Source organism: Miscanthus floridulus, chromosome 18 (assembly GCF_019320115.1).
Source record: "Miscanthus floridulus cultivar M001 chromosome 18, ASM1932011v1, whole genome shotgun sequence".
Taxonomy (NCBI): Eukaryota; Viridiplantae; Streptophyta; class Magnoliopsida; order Poales; family Poaceae; genus Miscanthus; species Miscanthus floridulus.
Window position 1 is genome coordinate 116,805,168 of NC_089597.1, and position 13,941 is coordinate 116,819,108.

At 42.9% G+C, this 13,941-nt stretch overlaps 1 protein-coding gene across 1 annotated transcript in view; it reads left to right on the top strand.

Moving 5' to 3' along the window:
* LOC136524448 (uncharacterized) overlaps positions 1–13,130 on the top strand; it is a 28,147-nt gene extending 15,017 nt beyond the window's left edge. The window contains exons 2-6 of the mRNA XM_066517821.1: positions 9,309–9,412; positions 10,169–10,622; positions 10,722–10,805; positions 10,940–11,068; positions 12,581–13,130. Coding sequence (XP_066373918.1) covers positions 9,309–9,412; positions 10,169–10,622; positions 10,722–10,805; positions 10,940–11,068; positions 12,581–12,808 — 999 coding nt within the window. The 3' untranslated portion in view covers positions 12,809–13,130. The remainder of the gene's footprint in view (positions 1–9,308; positions 9,413–10,168; positions 10,623–10,721; positions 10,806–10,939; positions 11,069–12,580) is intronic.
* The last annotated feature ends 811 nt before the right edge of the window (positions 13,131–13,941 follow it).

Below are 13,941 nucleotides of genomic sequence, written 5' to 3' on the forward strand. Positions count from 1 at the left end.
TTCAATCTCCGGGGTGTTGTCATAAAATCTAAAGAATAATTTACTACGGTATTTGTGACTTGTTTTTAAGAAATGCCGGTTCCTTAGGTAAACCATCTTCTTGGATGCATCTAGGAATACCCATTTATTACCATCCAAGCAAACTAAGCATTCCATCTTCCCTTTGATCTGTCCAGACAAAGCAAACAACGTGGGGTAATCATTGGTAGTAATAAATATTATTGCTCTACATATGAAGTCTTCCTTTTGGAACGCATCGTACATCGACTCCCCATGCCTCAATAGCCTCTCCATTTCTTGCATCAAAGGCTCAAGGAAACCGTCTATATCAATGCTTGGTTGTTTAGGGCCAAAAATAAGAATAGTGAGGAGAAGGTACTTTCTCTTCTAACACAACCACGTTGGGATGTTGTACATGGTCAAGATCACTGGTCAAGTGTTGTGGTTGCTCATCCTCTCATTGAAGGGATTCATTCCATCGGTGCTCAAGCCAAACCGTACATTCCTTGAGTCATCGCTGAATTCTTTGTGCTTCTCATCAATCCTTTGCCATTGACTATAATCAGCCGGGTGTGCAATCTTATCATCATCCACCTTGCGCTCATCATCCCACCATGTCATGAGTGCGGCTTCTTTAGGGTTTAGGAAGATACGTCTCAAGCGGTCGGTCACTGGTAGGTACCACATTACCAAGGCAGGAATTCTTCTCTGCTTTGCATCGTTGCCTAATGGAGTGTCCTCTAGGGCTGAGATTCTTGTACCACCTTTTTTATACCCTTCTTATTCCTCTTTTTCCCCGTAGAGGCTTCGTCCCCACCATAAAGGTCATTGTTCTTGTACCGGCTGGCCCCACACCGAGGACATTTATCCACTGTAAAGGTCAACAACGTAGCCCATCTTTAGTCCTGGGTGGTTGATCCACCCGGGAGTAAAGGTGGGCTGCAGTTTGGCTTTCCGCCAGTTTCCAGATGTTTTTCCTTTTTATATATTTCTTTTATATAAATGTGCAGAGAGTTGTTAATTGCCTAGTAAATAAAATATTAGCTAAAAAATTACAAAAAAAATCCTAGACCTGGTTTTGCATTATTGTACACAAGATAAATTTGTAACCTAAACTATTTTGTTTTACCGTATAAATATTTAACATAGTGTAAATAATAATCATGATTTCTACCATAAAAAATGTACTACTTAATTAAAATCATTAAAACTATTGCTTTTTGACAGGAAATTAGTTTTAACATCTTATTAACGTTGATCATTTGGTTTTTCATCACACATTCTTCATAGGAAATCCACCATCAAGCAGAAAATTCATTTAAACCATAGAAAATATGAAAACACGATAGAAAAATCTGAAGTCACAATTATTACATAATAGGTCTAATACATCACCATATCATGTTGGAACAGCAATGAACTTCTTCTTGACCTATGTCCCTTGGTTATGATCGCGCCACAACCATGGAGTGTCCTCATTATTTAGTAGAAAGCCTAGGTCACTGTTTACTGTGAAGGGCGGAATTCCATCATTTTTTTCATAATCTTCGAACATGTCAGACCTGTCCTCGATTCCCATGATGTTTCTTTTCCCTAAAAGAACTATGTGGCACTTTGGCTCATTGTCTGAGTCGTTGTTGTTTTTCCCTTTCTTCGGTTTGGTAGACAAGTCCTTCAAATAGAACACCTGATTCACATCCTTAGCTAAGACGAATGGTTCGTCTCTATACCCAAGATTGTTGAGGTCCACTATTGTCATTCCGTACTGATGGTCCACTGTTACCCCACCTCCAGTCACCTTCATCCATTGGCACCGAAACAAAGGGACCTTAAAATAAGGTCCATAGTCTAGTTCTCATATCTCCTCTATGCGGCCATAATATGTTTCCTTATTTCCATTTGGGTCTATGGCATCTATGCCATTTATCTCGTACCCTTTGAATGTCAGGATATGCCAAGATGGTTCCCTAGACAACAAGTATAGTTGCTCATCTAGACTCTCGTCATCCTGACATAATTTTCACAACCAACCGCCAAAAGTTTTCATGTGCCGACGCATAATCTAGGCTTCAATCCTCCTCGGGAATTCAGATCGTACAATGTCCTTGTGTACCTCGATATACGGATCCACAAAGGAGTTTTGTAGAACTATCCACAAAGGAGTTTTGTAGAACTATGTAGTGTACTTTACAGAAATAATCGTCCTCCTTGCCAATATATGTTTTCTTCCCTAGTGTTCCCTTTCCACTTAGTCTCCCCTCATACCATTATAAGACCTCTTTCTCCGTGTTTAGTCCAACAAATATAGTTTGGCATGAAACCCGACATAAACAGGTGTTTGTGAAGGATCCTTGAGCAAGAATAATCCTTCTTATTCTTACATCGAACACATGGGCAGCACATGAAACCATTCCGCGTGTTTGCCTTGGCCACATTTATGAATTCATGCACGCCCCTAATGAACTCTGGGGAGCGGCGGTCCGCATTGTACATCCATTGCCGGTTCATCTGCATTAGATGACATACACCACATCAAAAACTTGTAATAACCCATATTATACAACATGCATGATTAATAGTTAATTAAAAGACCCAAAATATCCATCAATCAACATGATTAATTAATATCATATACCACATAGTTGTTTCACGTACTCTCGAACATTAATTTATTAAAGCCTTGATACAATGTAGACAATCTCAAATAGCACTAAACAAACTAAACCTACATTGCACTTCAGCAGAATAAGGATTTCGCGATCAATTCCAACTAAAATAGACAGATCATTCTTCTGCTGGTTCATTGCCTCATCATATAAAGGTGCACACTCATTAGTTGCCTCAGTCGCCTTTGCATGAGATTTTTGGACGTGCTCAACATACTCTTCCTCCCAGTACCAATCGTCACATGATCTAGTGCCATCCCACTGAAATTACAACAACAAATCAAGAACTTTAATCAAAATCATCACGAAAAATGGATACAAACCATAACAAAACATGAAAAAATAACTCACTTTACGATCCGGACACGTGTAGAAGATACGCCATTGGTTGGGACCCTTCTTCTTCACCCTATACTCCCTCATAGTCTTCTGCCCACACTTGCTGCACGCAATGAGAGGGAGGTCCGGCCTCAGTCGCTTAGGGACCCCATGCGAGGCCGAGGACCTAAAAGCAGTCGCCATCTACAACTCTCTATACTCATTTTCATCAACTACTATAAATTTCTCATTTTGTGAACCATGAAATTAAATGAGCTATATACTAAAAAACCTTATATTTCCCTATTTCTAATCCATGAAATGATGCAATGAAAGGTGCATACTAGTTTTGATGAGCTACTATAAGATTCCTTCATCTACATATCCAAACTATCAAGTGATTTTGAGCACAAATGGCATATAAATAAAAAATATCCACCATTATTCCCAATCTAAAAAACCAAAAAATTTCTCTATTTCTAGACTATGCAATGAGGCAATGAAAGGTGCATACTAGTTTTGATGAACTACTATAAGCTTCCTTCATCTTCATATTCAAACTATCAAGTGATTTCGAGCTCAAATGGTATATAAATAAAAAAAAAGTCCACCATCATTCCCAATCTAAAAAACCATAACATTCTCTATTTCTAAACCACAAAATGAGCCATGCTAGTGATGAAACATAGGAGGATGAAGTTGGTAACCTTTAGAACCGAAGAATGGATGGAAGAATGAAGTCTTCACCAATCCCGCAAGCATGAACTCCTTCCACGAGCAAGAACATAGAGCAGGTATAGAGCTTGAAATGGCTCGGGCTGGGGGAGAAAGAAGGAGAAAGTATATAGCCCAGGACATGTAGTCCCGGTTTGTGATATAAACCCAGACTACAGGTAGAATTCTAGTTCCGGTTAGAGCCACCGATAGGGATTAAAGGTTTAGTCATGGCTGGTAGCTCCAACCGGGACTGGAGGGTGACCTTTAGTCCCAGTTTGAGCCACCAACCGAGACTAAAGGTCCCCTCCTGCAAAAGTTGCGGCTCTAGCCGTTGGGCAGGAGACTTTAGTCCCAGTTGGTAGCTCCAACCGGGACTAATCCTGTCTTTAGTCCCGAGCCCAAATATGGCTGGGACTAAAGCCTAGAACCTTAAGTCTGTTCTCTACTAGTGTAGGTGGCACTTATTCGCAAAGGTGTGCTTAAGAGGCATGCCTCTGTAAATCGATTTATAGAGGTGACACTGGTCGTTACCTCTGGAAATGGTTCATTTATAGAGACCGTTTGGCAGAGGGCGATAACCAGTGTCACCTCTGTAGATCCAAAATCACTATCTCTGTAAATGGTTTGTGTGGTGGCGCTAGTTTTTCTAATTTCATTGTAAGAAAGGTAGCGGTGCAAAGTGAATTGAAATCAAATAATATATGAGAGGGAGATTAAGAAATTTAAATGATGCAATGCACTAAAAAATCAGCCTAATTACTAACTCACAATTCACTTTTTCTCATCCACCTCATGCATTTCACATCAACGAAGACGAGCCCATATGAATGGTCCTAATGGCTAGAGGGGGTGAATAGCCTATTAAAAATTCTACAACAATACTAAGACAAGTGATTAGTAAATAAGATGGCGAAGCGAGTTTTGTGCTAGCACTACACTTGTGTTACAAGCCACCTAACCAATTCTAATTTCTATGATCTCTAGTGTGTCACACAATGGCTAGGTCACTAATTCTACCACTAGAGAGCAACCTAAACAAATAATTCAACTAATTACTTCTATGCTACACTAGAGAGGTACTCTACTAGCTAAGCTATCTCTACACAAGATATCTCTACAAATGTAAATACAAGAGAGGTAGAGGGATCAATACCGAGCCAGGTAAGCAAAAAAACAATCACAATGAATACCAATTGACACAATGATTTTTCACCGAGGTTCACTTGCTCGCCGGCAAGCTACGTCCCCGTTGTAGCGATTCACCCACTTAGAGGTTCACGCGCTAATAAGCATCACATGCCTAACCTGTAACCGGGTGCCGCACAACCAACACAGGATGGGGATCCACAAGCTACGAGCAATCCACTGGAGTACCTTTTGGCTCTCCACTGGGGAAAAGTCAAGAACCCATCACAATCACAATGATCAGAGCCGGAGATAAGCAACTTCCTCTACTCGATGATCCTCGTAGCACCAAGCCATCTAGGTGGCAGCAACCACCATGAGTAACAAGCGAATCCCACAGCGAAACACAATCACCAAGTGCCTCTAGATGCAATCACTCAAAGCAATGCACTTGGATGCTCTCAAATCTCACCAAATGATGAATCAAGCAAGCAAGGTGAGTCAGATAGGAATGGCTAGGCTCACTAGGGTGTGTTCTCAATAGAAATGACCAAGAGGGTGAGCCCAAGCCGGCCAAACGGTATTTATAGACCCTCCAACGAAATAGAGCTGTTAGGTCTAAAGAGGATCCCCCTGCGCACTGATCGGATGAGCCAGTCGTGATGACCGAAAGTGCTAGGCCCAGCATCCAGTCGTGGGATAGCAGCCATGTGTCCCCCACGTTTGACCTCTGCCACTCGGTTCTAATGGTCGAGAACAGTCACGACAATGATTAAGTGGTGATCGGACTCAGCCGAAGATGACCGGACGTGCCATCCCTGCGTCCGATCGCACGTGCCCCCGAGCGCCCCAGCCAATGACCTGATGCACCAAAGACTTGACCTGATGCTCCACACTCAGCGTCTGATCACTTCCAGTAAGCACCCAGAGAGGGTTTTTTGTGACCTGGCGCGTCCGGTCACACGTGACTTGATGTGCCAGCGTCCGATCCTCTCTGGCCTCGCTCTGTCATGCCATGTCATCAGTGACCGAATGTGAGAATAGTGTCCCGCCCGCGTCTAGTCCTCTCCAGCCGCCAGCGTCCGGTCACTAACCGAGAGCGTGCCCTTCTTCACCACGATGACCGGACATGCCCGTGTAGGGTCTAGTACAGAGTCTGGTCATCTCGATACACCTCCTCCACTTCTCAAACTTCGCAACCGTTGCTCAAATGTGCTAACCACCAAGTGTATCACCAATGTGCACGTGAGCATTTTCAAGGGTGTTAGAACTCACTAGAATCTAAATGCATATGCAATGAGTTAGAACATCTAGTGGCACTTTGATAATCGCATTTCACGATAAGTTTCACCCCTCTTAATAGTATGTCTATCTATCCTAAATGTGATCACACTTACTAAGTGTCTTGATCACCAAAACAAAATGACCCTATCAAATATACCTTTGCCTTGAGCCCATTTTGTTTTTCTCTTTCTTTTTTTTCAAGTCCGGAACTTGATCATCATCACATGTCCAACACCATTACCTTGGACTTCATCTTTGCTCCACCACTTGGCTTGAACCAACCTATCTCAATTTCATACTTAGAGCATCGGTTAGTACCTAGGGTTTCATCAATTCACTAAAACCAAACTAGAGCTTTGACCATATGGTGGCACGAGCCAAAATAAAACACGCATGTTGTATGGGCTGCGTCAGGTCATGCGCTCTCGAGCGTAAGCATGAGCACGTGCACATGGCGCATTAAAGTTTGTGATCACGTAATGTGTCTACATCATTTTTTAGAAATGTGTCTACATCTTTATTAACACAGTCATTGTACTAGTATTTTTTTAAGGAACTGCTAGCGCCTAGATGTCTCGATCGGATATCGATCCATCAGATGGTACTGTGGCCGCGCCAACACGGAGGCCCGCACCGCTCGACCGCACGCGGGAACCGCTCGTGCACCCTCCGCTTCCCACGCGCATGCATGCGGGACCGTCTGCGCCCACTCGATGATGCCCTAGCAGTTGCGGTAGGTGGGTCCCTTTGCCACATGTGCAACACCATATCTACTTTGTAACATTCAGATGAAATACTTGCAACATATGTTCGAAATAGCTGAAACACTTGCAAAACACTAGAAAAAACTTGAAAACACGTGTGTAGCCATTGCAAAACATATGCAACATCCAGATGAAACACTTGCAACATACATATGAAACACCTAAAACACTTGAAACATACGTTTGCAACATGCATGTATATGCAACATCCAAATCTACTTTTGCAACATCGACATAAAACACTTGCAACATGCATCTGAAACAGACGAAACAATTGGAACATACACGTATAGCCATTGCAACATGCACAGCATCTCGATCTACTCTTGCAACATCGGTATAAAACACTTGCAACATACTTCTGAAACATCGGAAATACTTAAAACATACGCTTGCAACATGCGATTTCAGCGCAATGTCACCTTGCTGCTTGGATAAATAGAGGCTCATCGTTGCGGAGCTCGACGGCGGCGCGTGGATCTTACGGCAACACTGAGCTCGTCGGTGCGGGAGCGGTGTGGCATCAGAAGCTCCTCCCCTCGCCTGCTTACTGGAGCATCCGTCGTGGAGGCTCGCCGACTCGATGGAGCGGCCACGACGGGCGGATGTCGTGGTGCAGGCGGACGACGCGATGGAGCGATAGCGGTCGGTTGAGTAGGGAAATGGCGCAGTAGAGAGAGTTTTTTTTGTTGAGAAAAGGGCGGTAGAGAGATGAGTTGGGGAGACCACAGGTCGATTGCTTGGGCCGATCCGCAGGCCCAGCAAGCAAGCAAGCGTCCAGATGGACGGGCACCCTGCCCCAGCATTGCCGATTTTTTTAGGAATAATCGTGGTCATTATACTTTTTTTAGAATCAGTACAACCTTGGTCATTATACTGGTGGCTGATCATTTCTATGGAAGCTTTGGGACGATGGGCCGGCAGCATTCCACATCCATCTCAGCTTCACCGGCCCAATTCAACCAGTCCAGCCTTGGTATGCGTAGCAGTAGACAGGCCATGTAAACCAAGAAGGCCTTGCCAAATTTTGGCCGATGAACCCACGCGTCGCTGTACAAGGAGCGTACGATTTCGTCCGAGGCTGCGCAACCCTGCTGGCTGGCGACTTACTATTGACCAATTGTAGCGTTTGAGGATGTCTGGCACTCTGGCGTCTAGCTGGCCTAGTACATCGTATTCAAAGCAGCCTTTGTTTTGCATCCTAGCTGCTGGAGTACCAAAAAAAATGCGAGGACCAGTAGTAGTTGTGTCATTGTTTGTTTGCTGAGTAGATCTGCAAAGCTAATTGGTGAGAAATTTAATTCTCTTCTCTAGCTCAACTAGTGCGTAGTCCATATATCCAACCACCTCAGCGCAGCACAGGGACCTCATAATCCATGGCCGCGCCATGCTCCTCTAGGTAGCCAGGCCCGGCAGCGGCAGGTCAACTCGCCGGCCGGCCGGCGTGGCCGCGCTACCATGCTCGCCGTGCGACGGTGAGAACGGTGGTCGGCCATATCGTGCTCTTGCTCTCGGTAGCCATGTACGTCCCTCCCTCCTACTCTTCAATTCAAATGGTGAAACTTGTTCTATGTTTCGGCGTGACGTTGTTTTTCATATCCTTTTTTCCGTTGTCCACATCTTTCTTTGTTTTCCACCTTTCACCTTGTATGTGCTTTATTTCTTGCATGCTTTGGGCTAGCTACTAGATGTACTAGATATGATAGAGGTTTTCATAGTTGAGTTTTAGAAACTGATCGTCCTACTTCATCTGGTGGGGAGGTGAGGCGGGGAGGTGTGGGTTTATATAGCTTTCTACTCAGGGGGCTTTTCCTAAGTAAAGTAGAACATGAAAGGAGAAGTAATTTGTAGCTAGCACTTGGACGAGAAATTGATCTTTGACGAATCTCATCAGAAAGGAAGAAGAGACAGATTGAGGATTAATCAGTAATAGAGCGTGCAGAATTGCTGAGACGACCAGAGATAGATCTAAATCCAATGTCAACGCCTCAAACAACGGTGGGGTGTGATTTTGGTCTTCCGTCTTCCCCAGGAAAGAAGTGGGTGTGGTCGTGTCACGTGCAGCCCGTGCAGTGCCTGTGGAGTGATAAAACAAACAAATGAACCCATCCCCAAAAGGCCCATCTTCAACGCCAAAAGCCCAGGCCCATCTTCACTACAGAGAAGCCCACGTGATACTTTAGGCAAAAAGCCCAGGCCCGCATATATACCATTGCGGCCTTGCGGGCCCCCGGCGTGAACCGAGGAAAGCGACAGACTAACCGTACCATGCATGGCTTGCTTTGTTTTCTCGCGTGCTCTTCTTCTTTCTCAGTTTCTCTTGAGCAAACTGACGATTTCTTTCCTTCTTCCATTCTTGAAGCTAGCTAGCTAGATCGCCTCCGCGCATGCAGTTTCAGTCTTGAAATTAAACTCAGAATTGCCATTCTTGAAGCTAGCTAGCAATATCGCCTCCGCGCGCAGTTTCAGTCTTCAAAGCTCGAAATTTCGAGGTTCCGAACTTGCGATCGATTTTGGAAATCCCGAGTCAAATCTCAGGTACTCTGAAGCCTGCCTGTGTTTTGGTCAGCAACGACACTTGTATAGAGAAGAGATCTCACAGGACCTGTATGCATGTCTTGATGATTTCAAACCCGAATTGAGAAGCCAATAAGCTAATGTACTTAGCTAGAGAAGACGAATGGAGGAAAGCGACAGACTAATTAACCATGCATGAAAAAAAATACATATGTACGTGTACGTACTATAGTCTATAGCAATACACTAGTACGTACTACTCTCTCTGTCCTGTAGTAAAATGCATTTTAAGAATTTTAAGGTAAATTAAGAGAAAACATAAAAGACGCATGTATCCTTATTTTATTTTTTAATCAGACACTATCATTAACGTGGTTAATGGTGATTATTGATAAATGGAAAGTATTTAATGTAAAATTAGTTTTTTTTCCTCTAGAATGCATTATATTTGAGGATAAATTTTGAATGCTAAAATGTACTATATTACAGGACGGAGGGAGTATATTATTACCGCTTATTACATGCATATATAACAAGCAAGTACATGCGAGCATGTTACTAGTTACGACTTTAACTAGTTAGTTAGAGCAGCTATCCTAGCGACAATTCGATCGATGTATAATAAGGAAATAAACAAGCTAAAGTACAACGGTGCTAGTTAATTAATTGATGAGTCGCTAACTAACCGCATCAGGAGAATTTCAGCAAAACGTTGAAAGGCAGTTCCACTCGCATTGAATGAATTATGATTGCGTTTTTGTTTTGTCTCAGATGAAGGAGCAGAGGCAACAAGCATGCCTGGTACGTACGTACGCACGGTGCGGCTGAACGCTGGCTTGGCACAGACTCCTACACGGAGAACAAACAACAGGGGATTGACCAATCGAACACGAAGACGCGCACAACCGTACCATTGCCGAAAGAAAAGACAGAGGTGCAGGTCGATCCATGCGCAGGGCAGAAAGAATCGCGGCTGGCAGTGGCAACTACCGTGTCCCACAGTCAGTCCTACCGTCCTGCTGGCCAGCAGACCAGCACCGCGTCCGTCCCACAGCCTGCAAGCTCGGGATCCCTAGCTGCTAGTATACTGCCGGCTGCACCTGCACATATACTAAGTATACTCTCCAGTTTGCTGGTGCTCACCCAAATTAATCCATCCATCTCCTCCGGCCTGATCTCTCCACTACGCGCCTGCGCTAGCTATTCTGGATTCGATCCATTTGGGTGTGTGGTGAGTTAGGATTGCTCTCCTCTCTTCCTCTCTCTCTTCCCTCTCCCGATCAGGAGTACCCTAATTAATTCGATCTGCTCCTGGTCGGCCAATCGGCAGAGAGAGCTGAAGAAGCTAGCTACGGGTTTTGGCGTTTCGCTGCGTACCGCGCGTGATCGAGATCGATCGAGACGCCGACACAAGGTAAGACCGACGTCCCATCGATCCAGCATCTGAATTTTTCATACCAACTTAATTAGCTACATAAGACTTGCGCCGCCTTTTCCTTTCCTTTTATTCTTTTCTTCTGTTTGATTGATGGTGAGGTGGTGGAGTAGGCGGCCATGGACTTGGAGAAGGGGATCGAGACGGAGGCCGCCACCGGTGCTTCTGATGCTCAAATTCCGGTCATGGCCAGGGGAGAAGAAAAGGGGCTTCGGATTTCAGATCTGTATGTCGTCCCATCGGTATGTACTCCCTCCCTCCCTCCCTCCCTCCCTCTCTCTCTCTCTCTCTCTCTCTCTCTCTCTCTCTCTCTCTCTCTCTCTCTCTCTCTCTCTCTCTCTCTCTCCCTCCCTCTCAGTTTTTTTTGTTTGGATTTGATAGTCCTGGATGGAAGAATGTAATATCACCGCTGGAAAACATGGTCTGTTTTATATGGGAAAAATTTTATCCTTGGTCTCCATTCTTTAGAAAACATTAGTTGTTTCTTTCTTTCTTTCTTTTTCTCCTCGAGCCACTCTTGTAAAACTGGAGAAATGAAAATAAAGCAAGCCTTCTCTCTTCATTTTATCAATTCAATTCGATTATTTCGATAATTTTTTGGTAAATTGTTCGAGCTTAACAAGATCAGATTTGCATGCAATTCTTTGTTTTAGAAGTACATGAGCATGCTGGCTCGATTGTTTAGAAGTACATGACCGTCAATTAGTAATCACCATCCCTTTATGTGTCATCACATGAGCATGTTAAATCTTGCATGTAATTTGATTTATTTATGAGATATACTACCTTGGTTAGACTAAAGGCTTTTCGTTTAGCGTATATAGATAATCTTAATCCACTTTGCTGGCGGGGTTGCTGATCATCTTGTGCATGATATCATATCTATATATCCCTCCAAAGGAAATTGATCATCTTGTAGTAGAAACTAGAAAGGATTAATCTCCCTCCACAACAAAAAATGATGATTTTTGTAACTCATCAGCTCGAGGGAATTATTGTTTTTTCAACATCAATGGTTGAACACCCTATAACAATGAGTTTTCCTGTGCATATGCTAAACATCATTCAGGCATTGAGGTATGTGTGTGTGCGCGTGTGTGTGGCGTGTGTGGTGCAACTGCGTGCTTCAGTTAAATATATATGCGACCCGAACCATATATGGATCATTTTTTCACGGAAATCATCCTAGCGGGGATTGTTAGTTCAAGCCACATTCTCTGCTTGTTAACAAGGATGTCATTTTGTGCTACATGAATAGAGCTGGTCTGGTGTGTGACAAAATACCTACTTTTAATTTGGAGGATCTGAATGAACATTCTTATGTAGTTTCCTAAAAAAAAAAATGAACATTCTTATGTACAAAGGAATGCCTTTTTAGTTATGTGGACTTATTACTCTAAACAAACTTGAACTTTCAATTTCTCGAGTGAAAACAATAGGACACAACCCTTCCTGTAAAAATATATTGAAAAGAGAGTTTACATGTACAATAGGTGAGCAACAAATCAACCTACATATATAGAAGGAAAATTACATACAAATTTCGTTTTGGGCGATCCATATACTCCAATATGAAATTATGGGGAGATTTCCATTAAAAAAATGGTGCATTTACCTTTATTTTGAGGTATGAAAGGTCATATCGATATACAAGTCTATACTACATTAGTCCTTCATATTATACATATAAATGCACCATGATAGCAAAAATGTCAGTTATAACATGTTTGCGTCTCTGCCATTTTTATAAGTAGGTTATTGATGGGGCTGTGCGCGTCGTCGTTGCTGCCAACATGAACCCTACTGGCAAGAAGAAGTGCCTCAGGTGCTGGCTCATGGTCACTGCCTCCGTGATCTTTCTGACCAACCATATGATCTACACTGCCCCAAAATACCAGCTGACCCCCCTGGAGCTAATGGTCATCTTCACGGTGTTCATGTGTGCAATCTTCCTTGTGTTTCGCACGATGAAGCTGATGTGATTGAGAGCGCTTCTGATCGCGTTCTTGCCTGGCCGGCACCGCAAGTCCAAAGTGCATGATGAACCAGACTCTGTGTGTGTAATAATAACTCCAGGATATGACGATTCGACTACTTGATGCCGTCCCAGGCACCTGGATCTTCAATTCGGTCGTTGTTTAATTATTTGCTTTAAACGTCGTCCTACAGGCATTTTATTGGGGAGTACTTGGCAACGAGATAAATATGCTGTGATTCATCTGGTTTTGCTCAACACGGAGTTATACTTTTGCAGGTTAACAAACAGCACCTTAGTAGTGTATCAAATTGAGGATATTCAAGTTTGTTATCACCACTCATATTTAGGGCAGGTACATTGCTACACGTCAGCTATCTTGTACGCTGTCTCATGCAGTGCCACGTAGTATTCTTGTTGATGTGTAGAAAAGAGAGAGGGAAGAGAGAAATAGGTCGTTATTTCGCGAAACAACCACCTCATGAGCTAAAATTTAGGACTATGAGACAACTATTCTACCGTTGTATGAGTTGTTGTTGCCATGCAACATACAACTTTACTTTTATTCTATGTATAAATTAAGGAGTTATGAGTTACTATGAGACAACTTAAAAAAACAACCATTGTATATGCTATCTGTTAAGTCGTCTTAAAATTACGTGCCACTACATGAGACCTTCTACGAGACAAGACCAATGTACTTACCCTTAAGAGATACTTCCCCCATCCCAAAGTATATATATAGCTACTTCTAGATTTGTTTAAGTACTTTATTTGATACATTTTGTAGGAGAATTTTAAATATCGACATTTAGAACACAAAATAGTATCATTGGTTCAATTATGAAATAAATGTTCTCAATATACTTATTTAGAGTCATATAGATGTTAGATATTTCTATATAAATTTAGTAAAATATGCAATAGTTTTACCTAGGGCACACTTAGAAGTAGCTAAATCTTGGGAAGGAGGTAGTATCATTTCTCAAAAAAAAATTGTGATATAACAACATTTTTTTGTAATAAAACAGGATATATATACCAACGATAGATTAACGCTCTACTACAGAAATCATTTTCAGCGACGCCCCCCCTTTTCAATCGGAGGCGGTTCACCTAGCACGCCGCCTCTAACTGTGC